We start from the raw sequence: 21179 nt of genomic DNA on the forward strand, positions 1-21179 counted from the left end.
GCGTGAGTGTGTGTGTATATATGTGTGTGCCTAGAATGTGTGTCAGTGGCTTTTCGGTAGCAAAATTCTCGTTGGGCACGAACCACTCAAGCAACAACAATACAACAAAATCAACAACAACAACAACAATAACTCATGCTTATGCTTTAATTAATTTAACAAAAGTTTTTCACACAATATATGTACATACTTAATAAGCGATTAACTTGACGGGTAAACCAACTAATTTTATTCATTTACAGCCCAAACCCATTTAAAATTACAACCAGCAACAACAACAACAACAACTACAACAAAAGAAAGAAAGAAAGAAAGAGAAGCAAAACAAATTAACTAACCAACTAACTAACTAAACCGTAAAGCAAGCAACTTACTTACAGCAGCTAACAACTAAACTAAATTCAACTAACTAGCTAAATGTTAACAAGTCTAACTACAAGTAAAGTGCAATAAAGCGAAAACAAGAAGCTCTCCTCCGTATAATCATAATAGCAACAGGAGGTAGACACACACACACATTGATACTTCTGTGTTTGTTGTCGTTTATCCGTTGTGTTATTTGTGTTTTTTTTTTCGTTGGCCTAAAACCGGAAACCGGAAATGCACATTGAGCCAACAACGCCGTCGCCTGATAACAACTGCAGCAACAACACAAGCAACAAATTATGCTCACACACACACTAATAGCCATAAGCCACACTGTGATCCCCAAAACTGACTGACTGACTGTGTGTGTGTGTATATATATATACACAGTGTTAAGTGTGTTTGTGTGTGTGAAGTAATAGTAGTAGTTATAGTAGTGAGTGGAAGCAGCCACCAACTTCAGCAACTTTCAGTTGGATATACAATTTTTTTTTCATTCAACTTTCAAAAACAAAATCATTCAAAATTCATCGTCTAAGCAAAGCGGGTAAGCATAAACTTAACTATTATAACTATTTATATTTATTTTGAACTTTAACTTTAAAATCCACACCCACAGACCCACACACACACAACACTATAAACTCTTGACACTCTCTATTGATTTCTGCATATGTCTTGTATCCTATATATATATATATAATGTGATCTGTATTATTATTGTATAACCTTTCATTCCATACATATCATTAATAATAGTCAAGCGACCAAAGTTTTAATTTTTTTCTCTCTCTAACTCTCTCTCTCTGTCTTTTATGCTTTCATTTCCAAGTATATCTACTATAATTTTCATGTGATTTCATTTCGCCTTTTAAACATAGTTCCCTTTGCTTCATAAACTAGTCTAGAGTTTAGTGTGTGTGTGTGTGTGTGTGTAAATTAGTTAGTTAACTGAGATATCGCCGCCCTAGATAGAATAGGAAATTGAATTTCTTGTTTTCTTTTTCAATTTATTTGTATGCCAATCAAAAAAGAAAGAAATGAAAATATTGAAAAGCCAAATGAGAAACGAACTTGTAATTATACATACATACATATATACAGCAAGGCTAAACACCCATCTATACGATTGGATGGGTGGTTGGTAGTAATGATATTGAAATGCTCGCATGATTTGTCAATTTGCCACCTACTTTTATGCCTTCGACTTCCTTTCCTCTTACTCCAGCTACTCCTCAATCTCATGTACATATCTCGTTTCTGGCCGGCCTTCCATTTACTTGCTCAACTTTGCGTGCCAATAATATTTGAATCTAGAGTTGGAATAGGGCTAGGAGGATTTCTTTCTTTACTTTCTAATTTTAGTTTTCTTGAATAATTTTTTATTGATTTCAAATTTTAACCTTATTTAACATGCTCGCATAAGGCGTAAAGAAGAAAATATAACAGAAAACAAAAGCAGATACAACGCCGCCAATGCTAACAAGAAGAAAAAAAAAATCGGCAAAAATAATGTTTTACGCTGATGACGCTATAGATGGGCACCAAGAGAGGTGGGGTGGTGGGGCAAGTTATGCCAAGGGAAGAGTTTAAGCTTGGCATTTGCGCAGAGCTCAACCAGAGACTCAATATGCTGCTCTGTGTGGTGTATTTCCATAGCCTCCTAACCACAGAATAAACTCTCACTAAATCTCTTACTAAATCACTCTCGAACCCACATTTGCTCTCTCTCTCTCTCTCTTTCTCTGACTGCGCTGCTCTTACTTTACCTCTTTGGTTACAAATTCAACATGTTTGTTTTGGGGCGGGCTGCAGGAAGGGTATAGTGGGTGGGTTAGATTGGTTGGTGTTGGGCCTGTACAGATAACTCACAATTCTCACTCTGATAAGACTGCCCCAAAAGTATTGCCGCAAGCACAGCAGACACTACACACACACACATATAGAGCGAATTGTGTGCGATTTCGTCATCGTCATCTAGCTCTTTGGCTCTTCCGGTCTCCCATCCATCCTAAAAGTATGCAATTTTTATAGTGTGTTTGGTTGTTTGTTGAAGCAAAGTGCATTTTGCCTCTATGCCATTCGTTCCCATTCTCCCTAATGGCATGCCGCAATGTAATCGAATCCATTGCCCTGATATAGTTCGAGCACAGAGTAGATATATATAGATATCCTGACCTCATCTTGATGGCAGTGTCTTGCCGACACCCCAGGGAGAGGAAAGTGTTAAAGGGACAAGGACTAAAAAGGACAAAAAGCAGTGAGAAGTAAATATTTGTCTGGTCTTGCGGCATACTAAGGATATTCATTTGACTTTTTATTCAAACAAAAAAAAAAAAACAGCAGGCTACTACATAATAGTGAACAATTTAGTTAGGCCAAAAGCAAAAAACAAAAGCAGAAATGAGGGAAATATCTAACAACTTTTGCCGGCATAAGCCACAAAATGTATGTATATGTATTATGCATTTCTATGTATGTCATTTTATCCTAGTTGACTCCTTTCTTTTTTTTTTTTTTTTTGCGTTTGTGTTTGAGTGTCTGACTTGAGTGGCAATTTGCATGCGATTTGTTGGCAACTAAATAGGAAGGCATTTGCATAGACACAGATCCCAGCTACCTGCTGCTGCTGCTGTTCCTACAACTGTCATAATGCAATCCTCCGAATGTGAGTATGTATTTGTGTGGGTTTTCCTCATTTTGCCTAGGTTTTTCGTTTTATTTTATGATTTACTTTATGCTGTTTGTTTATGCGCTTACAGCTTTTGAGTGCGCGAGTGGGAGAGCAATTTCCTGGCTGAGATTTGGGTAAAAAGGTTAAGGATATGCAAGTTTTTTTCTTGCCCTGTTTTTTGCTTAAGCCAATTTAAATGCAAAAAGCCCGGCCAAGCTTAGTCAGAGAGACAGATAGAGAGGGAAAAAGTGCGAGAAGAGGAAAGGAAGGACGGCAAAAACCTTGGCTTTCAGTAGAATGAATACGGGGCGTATGCGTAGTATATATACATTGAATAGAATATGATGAGTAATAATGTTGATAATCATAATATGTATGTACATGCTATACTACGACTATTATTATGGCTTTTATATTATGTATGTAAGTTGGTTTTTACATCCTTTATGTTTTTTTCTTCGTTCTCTTTCTCTTCATTCTCTCTTACACTTGCAGATGCAACAACAAGCAACACACAAGGATAACAACAACAATAAAGAATTTAATGTTCCCCCAAATGAATAAATAACAAACCTTAACTCTGCATATCAAAGTGAAAGCAAAACCTAACAAAATAAAAAGGATTCAAGTTAACCAGACAAGATCATAATCAAACGTTGCATTTAAGCAGAAGAAACGATATAGAAATAACAAATACACAAAGAGGACACTCACCCCCAACGTCTAGCAATATCCAAGGACCAAGGATAGCAAACGGTGTTGTGTGCATGCCGCGGATCAGCCGCGGATTATGTCACGCGACGATTATAATCCAGTGAATAGCTCTGGTGTCCGCAGTCCGGGTCGTGTGCGGCGACTGCAGGAATTGCCAACTGTCGATCGTTCACCATCCAGGGATTACGGCGCCCCACGCGGAAGTCCTTTAGGTGAACAACACTTGACAAAAATTAAAAAAAACCATTGCACATTAAGAAAAAGTCCTATACCCATCTTCCCCACTCCATTAAGATACGGCCACAAAAGCAAAAAAAAGGCACAAACGTAGTTTTAAGCACCAAAAGCAACAAAAAAAGTCAAGTCAAACCACGTTTGTGCTTAGAATTTGGCAAAGAATTTATCTCATTTTTATTCATTTTATTTAAATAATTTGTTTTCGAAAATTTGGTCAATTGGCAAAAAACAAAAACTTCTTCTTTATCCACTTTTCTTCTGTTTCTCTACTAACAAAACGAAAAAAATTCTTTAAAATTTGTTTGAAATCAAAATTCATCTCGCTATCTCTCTCTCTCTCTGTCTATCTAAGTATATAAACTAGTAAAGATATGAATTATTATTTGTACTATACATATATATATTTGTAGTATTAACTTATTAATTAAACTAATGCAAAAATCTTTTTAACTAAAAAACCATTATATTTCTGTCCTAACATCACACGCATGCGCATGGTACATTCGAAAAAACAAAAAAAAAAAAACAAAAACAAAAAACTTTTATTTTTATTTTCGAAATTTTTCGTTTCAAACGCTTTATTCATCTGCAAAATAAACAATGAAAATTTAAAACAATATTTTCATTTTGATTTGATGAAACCAAAATCCACTCACACACAACCAAAACACATACACACACACACACACACTCAAACACCCACACCCACACATGTGCAATTGATATTGTAATTGGAATTACAACTTTCCTTATAAAATTGAATTTTGTATTAACTTTATCAAATCATCGAGCAGCTGTAAGAGGCAAACTTGGCAAATTGCATTAGATAAAGGCTAAAAGAGAAAACCATGGCTCACAGCTGAGCCAGACACAAACACAAACCCCCGCACACATAGACGTCGAGGATAGACGAAAGACAAGTCAGAGGATAGGACACAGATACTGGTTAAATCCATTTAACTGAATTTTGCTGAAGCGACGCTGACAAAATCAAAGCCTCAAACTGGATTACAATTATGGTTAGAGCTACTAACTCATCACTAGAAAGTCACTGGTTTCGGGCGACGTTTAACAAAACTCAATTATTTAGATAGTTGTACGCCAATGGTGACCCCGACGTGGACCGTTAGCTAATTAGCATTTTGTCTAACTTTGTCAGGTGAACATTAAAGGACAACAAAAAAAGAAACTTAGGTACTACTAGGTAGTAAAAGTAGCAGCCACAAATTAAGTTTCAGCTGAAAGAGAAAAACAGAGACGAAAGAGTAAATAAGTTGGTAGGAGTTGAGTAGGGAGTCGTCGATGGGTGGATGAGTGGCTAGTGGGTGGGTGGGTAATAACCGCAGGCACCTGAAATATGAGTCCCACCAAAGTACAGTCAGAACCGCACAATGTTAGCTAGTTTATGAGCCTTTTATGCAAAAAAAAAAAAGAAAGCCAAGTAACTGGGTAAAAATGAGTGGGCGAAAGGCCAACACGACAAACATTTCTCCTTGTTTCGTTGATTTTGTTTCATTATACGGTTTTTTCTGGTTTTATTTTGTTTTTGTTTTTTACCACTAACCAACAAGCAAAGGCACTCCACTAGCCGAGCTATTTTAGTGTTCAGTTTATTTAGTTGAAATCAAGAAAGAAAAAAACCCAAAAAAAAAAAAAAAGCCACCAAAAAACCGAATCCAAAAAAACACCAACAAAAACAACAAACATAACGTAAATCTCCCCCCCGTCATCCTCATTTGATCATCATCATGAATCTCTGTCTCTGTTTCTTTCTCGCTTGCTCGATATGATTTTCAGCAATGGGCAGTCCATACTACCGCGACATGGATGAGCCAACAAGTCCCGCCGGAGCGGGACACCATCGCAGTCGAAGTGCCAGCAGACCACCGATGTCACATGCCATGGACTATCCAAGTAAAAACAAATCACAATCACAAATCACAATGGTAAAAATAATCCTTAATCTCTGTAGGAACCCGCTATCAGTCATTGGATCGCGGTGGTCTGGTTGATCCACATGATCGTGAATTTATACCCATACGAGAACCACGCGATCGTTCCAGAGATCGTTCGCTGGAACGTGGACTTTATCTAGAAGATGAGCTATACGGGAGATCAGCACGTCAGAGTCCCAGTGCCTTGGGTGGCTACAATACGGGCATGGGCCCGACATCGGATCGAGCCTATTTGGGTGATTTGCAGCATCAGAATACAGATCTGCAGCGTGAATTGGGCAACCTAAAGCGTGAGCTAGAGCTGACAAATCAAAAACTGGGCAGTTCCATGCATAGCATTAAGACCTTCTGGTCGCCAGAGTTGAAAAAAAGAAAGAGCTTTGCGTAAGGAGGAGAGCGCCAAATATAGTTTAATCAATGATCAATTGAAGCTGCTTAGCACAGAGAATCAGGTAAGAATCACTTCCCAAATTCAAGAGAGCCTCAATTGAGTCTTGTGGTTTGCCCTCTTAGAAACAAGCCATGTTAGTGCGTCAACTCGAGGAGGAGCTGCGTCTGCGTATGCGTCAACCCAATTTGGAAATGCAACAACAAATGGAGGCCATATATGCAGAGAACGATCATTTGCAGCGTGAGATTAGTATATTGCGCGAAACGATCAAGGATCTAGAATGTCGTGTAGAGACACAAAAGCAAACACTGATAGCACGTGATGAGAGTATTAAAAAGTTACTGGAAATGCTGCAAGCCAAGGGCATGGGTAAGTTCCATACGAAGACAAAACTAATCCAAGTCACTAATCCATCAATTGGTTTATACTTTTAATTTACTTTAGGCAAAGAGGAGGAGCGTCAAATGTTCCAGCAAATGCAGGCAATGGCACAGAAACAGGTAAGATTCATGAGAAAAATAACAGGACCTAAATCAATGAGCTCTCTCTGTCTGGCTCTATCTCTATCTCTTTCCTATATATATATATATATATATACAGACATATATATATATATATATGCATATCTGTCTATATCGAACTATCTATTTCTATAAATAATTTCGTACGACAACAACAATGAAAAATGAAAATTGCTCTAGAGAATGATTTCGTTCACTTCGTCGAAGAAAAAGGAGAGAACGAGAGAATAAGACAAGGGTTTACATCCTTCTTTTACACGCCCCTTTCTCACACTTTCTCTCTATCTCTCCTTTTTCTTCCTACACTTTGCCCACCACAGAAAAATACTTTTAACTACTATATTTAATAAATTACCAAACATTTCTTCAGTTTTGAATAACAATACACAATACAAACACCTAAAACTTGTTACATTTACACAGATCTATATCTATAAAAATATATATTATATAGATATATATTTATATAGATTTAAATCTTATATATATATACACACATTAACATACATTTAAAAGTTTTGAAGTAGCGTCTAGAGGTTTGTTTGTTCTGTACTTTTATTTTCCCAAACTTTATTGCAAACTTTAGCTATTCTATTCTTTCTCATAGATGGTAGTTACAACGATTTTCATTTATTCCCACACTCACACACATATAAGTACATATATATATACACTTACTTTCGTACAATACATGCTTGACATGTTCTATTAGTTTTGCCTTGTTTAATTAATTTGCAACTCTTTTTCAATTTTTCGTTTTATTTTTTGTCTACTCTTTTGTTGTACAAAAAATGAGAGCAGAGGCAGCTATAAAAAAAAACGGAGGCATACAAATTAACATAAAGTACTACAGACACACACACACACACACACACATACATATATACAGCCTGACACAATAGCTTAGTCATCATTTACTTCATCTTCTCTTCATTTTTTAAAACTCAATATGGGCCAAGCAATAAAACTCAATAATGTGTTGCATACTTTTTTGGTGCCCATTCCCATTCCACTCCACACAAACCATCCATCCATTTTTCTCAGTCGTTCTCTGTTCCTTTTTACGAACCATTTTGTCCTACTTAAGCAACATTTTTGTGACGAGAAAAATGCATTTTTGCCAGCCATTTTGCGTTGCACATTTCTTATTTATCGCCCTGGCAAAAAGGAAAAAACAGCAAACAGTATCAGATTCCATGTTTGGTTGGTGTCTTTATTGAGCACTTAAAACCGGCAGGAGGGACAGTTGCTGGATGTGGGGGGACAAACAACAAAAAGGGCAGCCATTGGTGGAAACAGACTCACCCTCCTATTCACTAGGGAAATCAATTTAACATAGCTGGGTGGCAAACTGCAGTCTCCCCAAGGATAACAAGGAAAACAAAATAACAAACAAGCAAACTACTTATTACTGATACTAAACTCTATTTCTCTGTCAACCTATCGTTCTATCCCATTCTCTTGGCGTTCATATATATCTCCTTTTTTTTTTTTTTTCTCTCTCTTGGTCTGTAATTACGAGAATACTCGCCCACACACTGGCTCACGTTGCGTATACATAATATTAAGTCCAAACATACGCACACACACACACACTACAATACACAGATAGAGGCAAACAAACAATGACAACAAAAGGCGTTGGAGCATAATACAAAAACGGAAATGCCCATTGGGCGGGCATATAAATAACCTTGATACCCAAATTACATTTAAGGATATGCCGTAGCTTTTTTTAGCAACAGAAAACAAAACCCCACAGAATAAAAAATGAAAGAAAAGAAAGCAAAAACTTGGGTCCACAAAATTTGCATTGTATATGTGGAAAATTGTGCTGTTTTTTTTTTTTTGGTTCATTTTGCGGATGCTAAATCAATGTGCCCGCTTCTTCTTCCTCTTCAGGAAGGACCTTCAACGTTAACTAGAAAGAGTAACTCCCAGGCGAAATATATCTAAATACAGATTATAGGGTATTAAGATGCTCAACGGGTTATCTATCCCATGGTTGCCTACAAAAAGAAAAAAAAATTCATTTGACTTGATTTTTGATTTGGCTTGTTGCCCATTTGGCAATTTCCGTGCATTTCATTTCATTCGATTTCACTTTGTTGGTGCCAGCTTCGAGATCGAATGCCAGAAAAAAATTCCTAGTAGAAAAATTAAAAACTATTGAAACGCCAATTGGCTGGACATTTCCAATTAATTTGTCGCAAACAAATGGGCGTACAAGTTGCGTTGCATGGGCGTGGTCATATAGACTGCGGGACTGTAGTAATTAAAAAGCGTCAGAGAACAGAAAAAAGGAGAAACAAGAAAACAGCAAACAAATTTCGCTTTTTTCTTTCATTTTGCCTCTTTTCTTTTTTTTTTTTTTTTGTTGGTGTAGTTGTTGTTTTTTGTGCTCAGCAATTAAAAGTTGTTGCGTATACGCCGCGTTAGCCTGGCATGGCAAGCGAGCAATCACCAATTGGTGGTAGCTAAAGGCAAAGTGTTGGCAGGGAATGAGGCTATCGCTGTGTTGGTGTGTGTTTGTGTTGGTGTGTGTTAGGCGATTGCCGGCAAAACGTTTCGAGGTCAGTGCGTTTTACATTTCCGATTTGGCACATGTGTTTTGTGGAGCAGCTACAAAAAAAAAACAAAAAAAAAAAAACAATCAAACTTTCAATGCAATTAAACTCAACATGAGTTGCGATTATAGGCAGTCATAAGTAGATGAAAAAAGACCATCGATATATTTTGCCTTGATCCTATTTGCTTATATAACTTTTGGTCTTACGCATTGGCTCATTTTTCTCAATTTATGTAAAGTTGGTGGTAAATTTTCTTTTATGAATATATATTTAGCTTGTGGCCATTTAACTGACGCCAGTTTGTCTGCTTGGATTCTATAAGAATTTGGCTTACATTTGCCCTCTATACACTTACTCACACGCACACAGAGAGACACACACGCACTTATACATACAAAGAAATATAGTCTTACAGTAGTAGTAGTAGTCACTCATACACTTGTGTAGAATTTGTCTGGCATATCTCAAGTGTCGTAAAAACTAAACCTAAACAAAAACCTTCTCACTTCTTTGGCAACAACGACAACAACAACAACAGCTTGATTTGGAGCGTGAAATCAAGAAATACGCTCAGGAGGAGCAGGGGGTAAGGGTGAGTGAGTCTTCTTACTGAGCCTAAAACTGTATATAGAGACCCCCCGTCCTCCCATCTCCTGTTCACCATTTATCCGCTTGAGATGGTTGTTTGTGTGTGTGTGTGTGTGTGTGTGTCGGGTGGGATAGAAACGAAAAGTTCATTCGTGTGTAAGACTTAGGCAAGCCAAAACTATGCCCCATACATGACCTGACCTCTTAGCCAACTATGAGGATGATGTTGATGTTGATGATGATGACCAGCTCAGCTTAGCTTCAATTTTGCTGCACTATCATCATCAACATCAGCCATAAATACATATTCAAAGATTCATGTTGTTGTTTAATCCTGTCAAGCAATTTACAAACTATGCAAAACGGCGGCAATACTAGCTGAATTTTAATTAGCATGCAAAACTGTGTTGAGAGAAAAGCATAAGGGAGTTGAGCTCTAGCGAGCAGAGGCGGAGACCACCCCAGAAAAGGATTAGCACATAATGCAGGAGCGGAATTCAGTGCCGAAAAAGACTTCTAGGCTTCTACCAAAAGTTGAGGGTTAGCTCTTTGAAAACTTTTACACAATAAAAATCAGTTCAAGCTTATCTGAGTAAGTGTGTCATCTTTCTCACAAGTCATCCATACACACATACATATATGGAAAGATATATGTATATTAATTATTCTGATTCTGTTTGCCTCAATTCGGCACTGTTTGCCTTTGCCGTATGTATGCATGTAGATACAGGCATAAATAATCAGGGGAATGAGCTCGTTATTATGGTGCTGGACTCAACTCTTGATTTATTATGGTTTAGTTAGTTCTAGCCTAGTCCTTGTGGGTGAGAGTGTGTGTGTGTGTGTGCATGTGGGTTGCGCTCATTGTTTTTGCAAGGGCATAAAATAATTACGCGGCCTGCCGCAAAATTCATTTTGTTGGCGAGCAAAGAGAACCACAGACAAACACACAGACACACACACACACAGACCAACACCAACACGAACATGAAACACGTTCAACGTTTACTGTGCCAAGTTTGTCAAGCAAATTGCCGTGTGTCCTGTCCAACGAACAAACGCAATGCAATTACACAAAAGCAAGCCAGGAGCCAGTTGATGGTGATGGCGATAGCGATGCTGATGCTGATGCTGGTAGAGAATGTCTGCTGATGGAATTTCGTTTATTTAGAGAGTAAAGAGCAAAATGAAATGAAATGAAATGAAAACAATTAAGCGAACAAAGTGATGGCAACTGGGCTGACCCACAAAAGCAAAACGCCCTGCCACAGCTTCCATTCCAGCTTTTATTATCATATTCATTCACAGAAAGAAAGAGAATGCTGCTGCTGCTACTGATGATGATGATGATGATGACCATTGGCCAATTGATTTATTGATTTCCAGTCCATTTGAAATTCAAATTGCAATTTCCATTTTGAAAAAAAAAAAGGAAACGGAGTGTGGAATGTGAGCTCCTACCTACTTAGCATAATAATTGGAATGTCATCAAAATGGGAACAAAATATATGCAAAGTGTTGCCTACATCTGTGGGCGACGATACACACACACACACAAAGATAGATAGAAATTGAATTGATTTGCTAGCAAGTCGGAGGCACCGGCCACCCATTGTGTCCGTCATCAGCTGCATTCAAGTCATGCGCATGCAACGGTACATCAAATGCAGCAGCCGCAACCGCAGCAGCAGCTGCAAGGATAATAATGTTGTGACATAGCGAGTAAAAACCAACGAGTAGCGAGTACTTTTGTGACCAAATCAATAATGAAACAACAACAAGAATGCCAAAGCTTTTCGGCTTTGAGCATAAAACGGCAGTAAGCTTTCGCTCAATTTAAGCTTTGTCCTCCCCGCCCCCCTTCCAACAACAATTCGTGTAGGGGTGTGTGTGTGTGTTGCTCAATGGCCTCGTGGGCGCAAAAGCTCAGTAGGAGCAGACAGTTGTATACGCAACGTTTTGAGCCAACGAACACGAGGCACGGACGAGGTCGCAACGCCAACAAAAAAAAAGAAAAATAATAAAAAAAAAGCAAAGAAAAAGCGCAAGGCGTACGCCAAAAAAAAAAAAAGCCAAAAAAGAGAAAGTGTGGCAAATGTCAAATGAGAAATTGAAAATAATAAAATATGAAAATGTTCTAGTGAATTGAAAAAAAAAATAAAAGATAAAGAAAAATAACAAATTAAGCGCGAGTTCTATTCAAAACGAAATCGGTTCGAAACAACTCGAGAATGTAGCTAAATACGCACGAGTCGAGCATTTGCCATAAAATTGTGTGCCTTTTTCCATTGCTCCAAATGTGAACGTGTGTGTGTGTATATAAAAAAATTTATTAAACAACAACCACAAATTAAAGTAGAAAATAATAATTCCCCTAGAGAACAAACAAAAGCAAACCAAAGCCAAAAAGGAGGCAAAACGTAGAGGAAAGCAGCAGCCAGCCAGCAGCCAACCTTCTCTGCAGCATAAAATCAATAATTTGACTTAAGCAGAAAGAAAACGAACAAAAAAAAAAAAAAAGAAAAGGAATCTTCTTTAGCATTTGGAAACATTATCTAGAAAACAACAACGAAATTCTCTCTCTTTCTCTCTCCGTCTATCTATAGATCTATGTGTTTGCCTATAAACGTTAATGTACATACATATACATATATCTAACGACAAGCATGTGTGTGTGTTTGCTGTATTAGTGTTGATGTGGAGGAGCTAAGTAGCAGGAAAAAGCAAAGATAATAAACCAAGAATAGAGCGACCACAGAGACCTAGAGTCTAGCCAAGTCGAGACGAGACGAGACGAAACAACCAACCAATCATCCAACAACTAACTAAACAAGGAAGTCGTCTCAGACAAACTGTTTATTATTGCATTATACCCACATATAAGCACACACACACACACAACAACTTCTCCTACTTGGCCAACACAAATTACATAAATAAAAGAGGAGAAAAAAAAAAAAAACACACAGCCAAAGAGGAGGAGAAGTTAAAGAGGAGTAGAGGCGACTAGTAAAGAAATTTCAGTACAACGAACTGCAACTGCAATTGCATATATATTTGCATAGCAACAACAACAACAACGAAAGCAACGCCAGCAACAACAAAAGCAGCAGCAGCAACAGCATTAACATTAACATTTTAAAGTCAAGTCCCCCCTACAGTCAAGCCAAAAACCTATGGACAATGCCTATGTCTACTATAAGGTATTGTAGTTCGAGCAAGCAAAACAACTAAAACAAACTGCAGCAGAATATTCAGCAACACCAACAACCATCAAATACCATCACCACCACTATTACAAATAATAATAACAACAACACCATCATCATCATCATCACTCGAATCATCATTTAAATCATCCTAATCATCATCATTTTCATCGTCATTCAACAACAAATCGAAAATGTCATTTCTAACAACAGCAAAACAACAACAACAAAAACAACAAACAAACAAAACCAACAAAAACTTCATCTAAAAACTATAAAATTTTGTGTGTGCCTTTGGTGTCTATCTACATACATACATATATCCCCTCAATATGTGTGTGTGTGTGTGTGTCTCAGACAAACACACAGAACCACAGGGAGGGAAATCAAATTGATATGACCATCAATTTAGGAAAATGGGGGCCGCTGCTTAAAGAAATCACAGACAGAGACAGAACCCGACCCACCTTAAGTCGCTCCCCTCATGTCCCCCTCTCATCCCCAGGTTTTTTATTTTCAACCACACACACTTTTTTACCCCATGCCTATGTATACCCACAATTAGCAGAGGCGCAAAAGTAACCTAAGCCACACACTCACTTATCACACACACACACACACACATACAAACACATATACATACATAATAAAGTAAAATGTGCATAAAAGAATGGAAGGGTGAAATCTGCAACCCCCAGAAAAGCCTAATGCAGGCTGCATTTTAGAGTCAAACACAGCAGGGAACTCTGTGGCAAAAAAAAAACAAAAAACTGGCGGAGCAGATGGAGCAAGGATATCCAAAGCGAGGGAGAGGGCAGAGACTAGAAGGCTTTTGCCATTTTACTTGCTTAAACACGCAAAACAAATAAATTGTAAAAAGAAACCTCGACTCCTGCTCTAGGTCTTTATATACGTATATATTTTTTTTTATTTTGCCTTATTCACTCTGGCGAAATTGAAATTCTTTGCAAAGAAGAAAGAATGAAAAAAAAAGCATTGCCTACTTTTTAGGGGCTGGCAATGTATCTGCATTTGAATGCCTATGCTTGTAGCTGTGTGTGTTTGTGTGCGTAATTAGTGAATGAGAATTGAGCTCAAGTGCAGACAGGCTCTGCTTTGCACTTCATTAAGAATGTCACTCACACTTGGCACGTGTGTGTGCGTGTGTGCGTGAAAAGGGCAAGACAAAAAAAAATATAGAAATACGCAAGAGTAGAAGTGAAATACCAGGAGGCAAGAGCCGTTCTCCCATTTCTTTCTCACTCTCCATCTCTCTCTCTCTCTTACTCTATCCTTTTCTCATGTTCTGGAGACGTGATGATTTGTCATAATTGCAAGTAAAGCCTTCGACATGACATTCCTTTTCCCTTTCTTTTCTTAACTTTGTTTGTCTACGTGTGTGTTCCAATATGATTTTTACTGTTTTCGTCGTTTTCTTTTTTTGTTTGATGATTTTGCTTTTTATGGGTTTAAAGTTTACGACTTTTTTGGGCCGAAGTCCGAAATCACATACGCAATAAAAATGTGATTAGCTCAAAGCAAATTTTTGCCTCTCAAGAGTTTTATTTAGTCACAAAAACTTTTCATCTACGAAAACGAAGAAACTTTCAATAAAGTTTTTGATGTACAAACATATGTACATACATATATGCATGTCTCGTACACTAATGAAATTTAAACTTTTTGGTTGTATTAAGTTAAGAACTTAAAATAACAACTATAAAACGTTTTACTTTCGATACATTTCTTTGAGGTTTTTTATTTTTAATTTAGAATTTTTTTTTACAAATACATTTTTTGTTTGTATTACTTTTTTGAATTAACACTCACACACACTTAACACACTTACACATACATATATATCTCGACTTTTGGCGTTTTGCTTTTTACTTGTTTTCATTTGCCTTTTGGCTGTTGGTTTGTATTTTTATAACCCATCTCTTCTACCCTCCTCCTGTTTTTCTTCATCTTTCTCTTTCTCACTTTACTCTCTTTGCTTCTACTCTCAGATGCCGCTATTGTACTTTCTATACACACTCATGCATACATACATATACACATTTATATATATATATATAAACACCCACAGTCACACACACACACACACACACATAAACATGGATTGACATGACATATACGTAATAACCTTGTAACCAAAATGTTGTTATTTCGGGCCACATTCATGTGGTTTCCCTCTCTCTCTCTCTCTGTATGTGTGTATGTCTACCGTTTTTCTTTTTTTTAACTGTGTGGGTGAGTGCTCTTGGCTTTATTTTTAAGTGTGCGTGTGTGTATGAGTGTGAGTGTGGCTCACCTGCTCTCTTGCTCTCTGTCCCTCTCTTCTTCTAGTTAATAGGAGCTCTTGCTCGTTCTCTCTCTCTCTCACACACACTCTCTATCTATATCCTCATCTCCCCCTTGCCTCCTGCCAGTTGGCATAATTTCTAAATTTATACTAATTGTAGTTTTTTGTCATTGTTTTTTGTGTTTTCCGTTTGCCTTATGTTTTTTAATTTCCTTTTTGTTCTCAATGTAAACTAAATGTTGTTTTCACTATTTCTATCTATGTATGTATTGTGTACGTTTGTCTGTTTTGTGTTGTTTTTCTTTTCTTTTCCTTTTTTTTTTTTGCTTGTACCAATTTCCCCGAAATATATTTAGTTTTGGTTTGTCCTATATAGCCTACACTTAACAACAAAATTCATGTTACTTTTTAATTTTTTCATTTGAACTTTTTTGGAACGCTCTTCCTATCTGTCTCTTTCTCGCTCTCTCTCTCTCTCTCTCACTCTCTCTGTCTTTCTACATATCTGTCTCTTTTTCGCTGTGTTTCTTCTTACTTACTTACTTGTTGTTACATAATCAAAAAGTAATATATATATATATATATACCCGATATACAAATTTTTTTTTTTCAACCAAAACAAAAAGAAAACCAAAAACCGAAACCAATATGAAGAGCAATCAAAAACTACAACAAAAAAAAAAAAAAACCAACTTAACTCAATAATCTTTTAAAAACAATTTAAATTTGTTCTTGACAAGCAAAACCAATACAACAAACAATTTAAAACAGAACGAACAAATTGCATAAAGCAAATAAACTGTGATGATTTATTTAGCATAAATACTAAATGAAAATAATTCTTTTGTCATTTTATTGCCAAAAGATGCTGAGATTTTTCCACGATACTTATCGATTGTAATGGCTCCAATAATTGGCTAATACCAAAAATCCAAAACAAAAATATATCAAACTGAAACTAAATCGAAACATTAAAAAAAAAAAAACGAATCTATAGAAAAAAGCGAAATAAATTTGTTTCAAACGAATTGATTATTTATTTTTTCTATTAAAAAACTAAAAACTAAAAAAAAAACATATTTTGTTGTTGTTCTAAAAGCAAAAAAAAAAAAAAAAAAACACCACTGCAAAGAAAAAAAAGCAATGACAAAGTTAAAAAAAAAAAAAAATATCAATGAAATATATATAATTGAAAGAGTTAACAATTTGAAATCGTATGCAACTATTTACAATATGCTTTTGTAATATTTTCGCACCAGATAAAACCGTAGAAGAGAAAAAACAAGTCCGATAAAAAAGAAAAATAGAAAACTAAATTAAAGCGAATCAAACCTTATTTCGCCTTATTTACTGGACACAAGTCTTTGACGATAAAATGATAAAACAATTACAATTACAAAATACAAAAAAAAAAAAAAAAACAAAAGATATATATATTTAATTACTAACAAATTATTCAATTACTTAATTACTCAGTGTATATAAATTCAATTCTAACCTTAATTATCACTGTTTCTAAACTTAACTCTCTCTCTCTCTCTCTCTCTGTCTCTTTGTCTCACTGTCGCTCGCTCTGTCTGTCTCTGTCTCTCTCTCTCGTTATATATACATACGTTATATAAATTATCAATATATACATATATATATATATAAATAATACATACATATTAAATACCATTAAAATTTTAAAAGTATGTTGTTTTTATATTGCGTTATTTTTGCTTCCAAAATGTGACAAGAGGCACCAAATTGAAACAAATATATATACTATATATAATCAAAATAATCAGATCTTCAGTTCAAACAAATTTCATTCAACTTGAATTTTCCCCCATGTCCTAGTCCCCCACCCCCCGTCCACCGTTATACCCTGAAAGCGTGATAATATCAACATAAGAATATATTACTTTTTGGTTTTGTAAATAAATAAAAAAGAATTTAAAAAAAAAATACTAAAGAAACAAACTACTTAAACGAACATTGGACCAAGTACTTTTTCTCTCTCACCCACACAAACACAGATACAACACACACACACACACACATTCAGACACTTACACTGAGAGTTCGGAAAACTTCAAAACAAAACTCACTCACACATAGAAAACTTAAAACTTCCTCTGAACTTACTCACAGCTGCAACTGAAACTCCTTCTCTGTCTTTGTCTGTCTCTGTTTATCTATCTTTCTATATACCTACATACATATATATATATATCTATATTTCTGTCTCTATCTCTCTCACATTACTCTTCACCTGTCTGTTTGTTTAACCAACACACAAAAACAACAACAACAACAAAAACAAGATATATAAAACCCAAAACAAAACTTAAACAAAAAAAAAACCAAAAAACAATTATTTACAATATATTTTTGCACGTTATTTCTATAATGCATCTGAACTATACATATATTGTTATTAAGTAAAAACAACAACAACAACAACAAGTTTATGTTTCCTTAACCCCTACAACAACAACAATAACAGCTACAACAATAGAAAACGCCAAAGAAAACAAACGAAATCAAAATCTAGCAAAAAACCAAAAAAAAAAAAAAAATGAAAGAAAAAAACGAGCAGCGGCCCCAGCATACAACCACAACACTCACACACATACACATACACACCCACACACACACACAAAGTAAACGGTCTATCTCTCTCTCTCTCTCTTTATCTGTCTCTTTCTCTGTTTCTCTCTCTCTCTCTGTCTGTCACACATACGCACACATACATGAGCAGATGACACACATTTCATACATATAAAAAAAAAAATATCCTTTCAACCTCCACAAGAGACCCGCCCCCTTCAAAAATAAAACCTCTTTAGCAGTTTTCTGTTCCCTCTGAAAAAAAAACAAAATCTCTCAAAATCTCTAGGTGATGTCCTCACAGTCTCAATCTGAATTCTGAACGTTTGAGAAAAAAGAAAATATGAAAAAAAAATTCCCAAAATATATTTATTACAAAACCTTATTGTAAATTAAGCGCAGCAAGAGCAAAATGTATTAACAAATGAGCAAAAACTTGTAGAAAAACAACAAAAAAAAAAAAAGAAACAAACTAATTAAACTATATAATGCTGATAAACTAACAAACAAAACAAAAAATTGATTGATATCTTTTTAAAAGCAAAACAAACTAAAAAAAAAAATTATATACATATATATACTATATATATGGGGCCAAAATAGTCCGTAAGTTATCGGGCAAAAATCGCTTTTTCAATATGTTAAATATATGTAAACACATAAATAACAACAAAAACAAGCAACATAAATAAACAAAAACAAATTTTAACTTAACCTAACTAACTAATATTTTGGTTCCAAACAAGGACAACAACAACAACCACAACATGAGACACAGAAAACGTATAACCTAACTGACAGAAAAGAAATCTCAACCTTAAACCCAAACTAAACCAAAAAAAAAAAAACAAAACACAAAAAACCAAACCACCCAAAAATCAAATTCGAAACAAATCGCCCATTTCAGATGTACAATAACTACACGGGCATCAGCGGATCCAGCCCACCACTGCCAGATATTATTGGACAATACTACGGACCGGCAGGAGGAGCAGCAGCAGCAGCAGCAGGAGGAGGACTTGGAGGATATGGTCCAGCTAGTTGCCAGCCAGGCTATGCCGGCGGTGGTTATGATTTTTATGGCGGACCCTCCACCTCAGCAGGATATCTATATGAACCAGCAACAGCAGCAGCAGCAGCCACACAAATTTATGGCCAAACCTCGCCCATACGACGACGAAGATATAGTATTGCTGGATTACCATCGGCTACCATGTATCAGGATGTTTATGGCTATCCGGCGCCGCCATTGCATCAGACCAGCTCCTCAAATATAGTCAATTTGCTTAACGAAGCCCATAAGTCAATATCGCGATCCTCGCAAATACTTAATCTTACGAATCAGGCAAGGCAATTGGGTCAGCCAATTACCACGCCATTGTCGGCCAATGCCTATCCGGGTCGCATTGTCTCCAGTTATCCCACGTTGCATCCGGGTGATACATCGCCGCCATATCTCAACGATAATCTTATGCAAATGTCGACAAGTTTCTCCTCCCAGCCGAATATGTACTTCCAGCCGCAGCAGCAGCAGCAGGCAGCGGCGGCAGCAGCTCAGCTGACAGCAGCCCAAAGTGCAGCAGCAGCTGCTGCACGCCTGAGGCCAGCATATTCTGTATCGAATTTAGCCACCAGCGGCTGCTATCCAGGACTGTTGGGCACAGCAGCTGGACGTTATGGCTCAACACAAGCGAATCCATATCAAAGTGATCTCGCCGGCTATGGGGGGCCAAGCATGGGTGCTGGAGGTTATGGTCCCAGTCTGTTGGGTGGTGGTGGTATGGGTTTAGGCCTCTGGCCTAGTAGCCACCAGCAGCAGCGGCAACTCATGTCCCATTCACTGCATGCCTCCAATCCCGCCATTTCGCAATATTATCAACAGCCGGCAATGAGTAGCTCGGCATTGGCCTATAATCTGCAACAGCAATTTGCTGGCACTCAGAACAGCGGTAGTCACTATAATCAAGCCAATCAGCATCCGCATTCGCATATACAGGCATCGGTGCAACAACAAATGCATCCACAGTATCAATACCATGTGCATCAGCATCAGAATCATTTGCAGACCCATCCACTTGCCGCATTGGCCAATACGAGCGGTGTCTTTGGTGGCACATTGGCCAGCAGTAGTGTTAGGGATGCGGCTTCCAATTATGATCTATTGCATCATACGCACACGGCTGGGCAGCAACAGCAACAGCATCATCATCATCACCATCAGCCACATCATTTGGGCTATACGCATTTGCATTCGCATCCGCACCTGCATTCGCATCATCAACAACAACAACAACAGCAACACCATCAACAGCAACAACAACATCATCACCACCAACATCATTTGCCATACTCGAAACTAGACTTAGATTATCCGAAACTGCCGCAAGAGCATAAGCGACAAGTAAGTTTTAAATTTGATGTAGACACGCTATCCCTAGATTCCTAAGCGACTAAACCAATCAACCAACTAACCAATCAACCATCCAATTCAATCAATCAACCAACCAATCAATCAATCGACAACAAATTTCAACAACCAACAATAGAGCAAAATTCAATCCTTTCCCTCCATCAAGTATATCCCATTAAACATTACCTAACTCTTAATCCATCAGCATTAATCATCAATTGAAATCAATTAGATAATATCAAGTAAATCCAGGATGCGATAATCCAATCTGCATTTAACGCTTTCCCTACCAACCCCGCCTCATTCCCCTCTCTCCACAGTCTGCCACTCTCTGCCACTCTCTCTCTCTCTCTCTCTATTACAAGGAAGAATAATGATCGAATGGCATTTTGCAGTAAACCTTAAGAATAATATTATATATTTATAGGGTGGACCGAATCCCCTTCCCCATTCCTCCACCAAAACCACAAAATGAGTAACCCAAACCCATGACACCAAAGTATTATACCATACAATACCATATAATGCTTATACATATATACATATATATATAATATATATTTAGATTGATAAATATTCTTATTAGCCATTAAGAGAAAAAAAAACACAAAACAAAACAAAAATTTACCTATATAAAACAAAAC

The 21179-nt window shown here is 36.8% G+C and overlaps 1 protein-coding gene across 1 annotated transcript in view; it reads left to right on the plus strand.

The window, feature by feature from the left end:
* The window catches only part of brp (bruchpilot), a 35524-nt gene that overhangs the window by 1397 nt on the left and 12948 nt on the right, over window positions 1-21179 (plus strand). Inside the window, 8 exon segments of the mRNA XM_068290294.1 lie at window positions 243-913; window positions 3536-3966; window positions 5789-5905; window positions 5964-6310; window positions 6312-6398; window positions 6460-6706; window positions 6782-6837; window positions 19033-20526. Of these exon segments, the coding sequence (XP_068146395.1) occupies window positions 3831-3966; window positions 5789-5905; window positions 5964-6310; window positions 6312-6398; window positions 6460-6706; window positions 6782-6837; window positions 19033-20526 (2484 nt within the window). The 5' untranslated portion in view covers window positions 243-913; window positions 3536-3830.

Source organism: Drosophila tropicalis, unplaced genomic scaffold, assembly GCF_018151085.1.
Source record: "Drosophila tropicalis isolate 14030-0801.00 unplaced genomic scaffold, ASM1815108v1 contig_593, whole genome shotgun sequence".
Classification (NCBI taxonomy): domain Eukaryota; kingdom Metazoa; phylum Arthropoda; class Insecta; order Diptera; family Drosophilidae; genus Drosophila; species Drosophila tropicalis.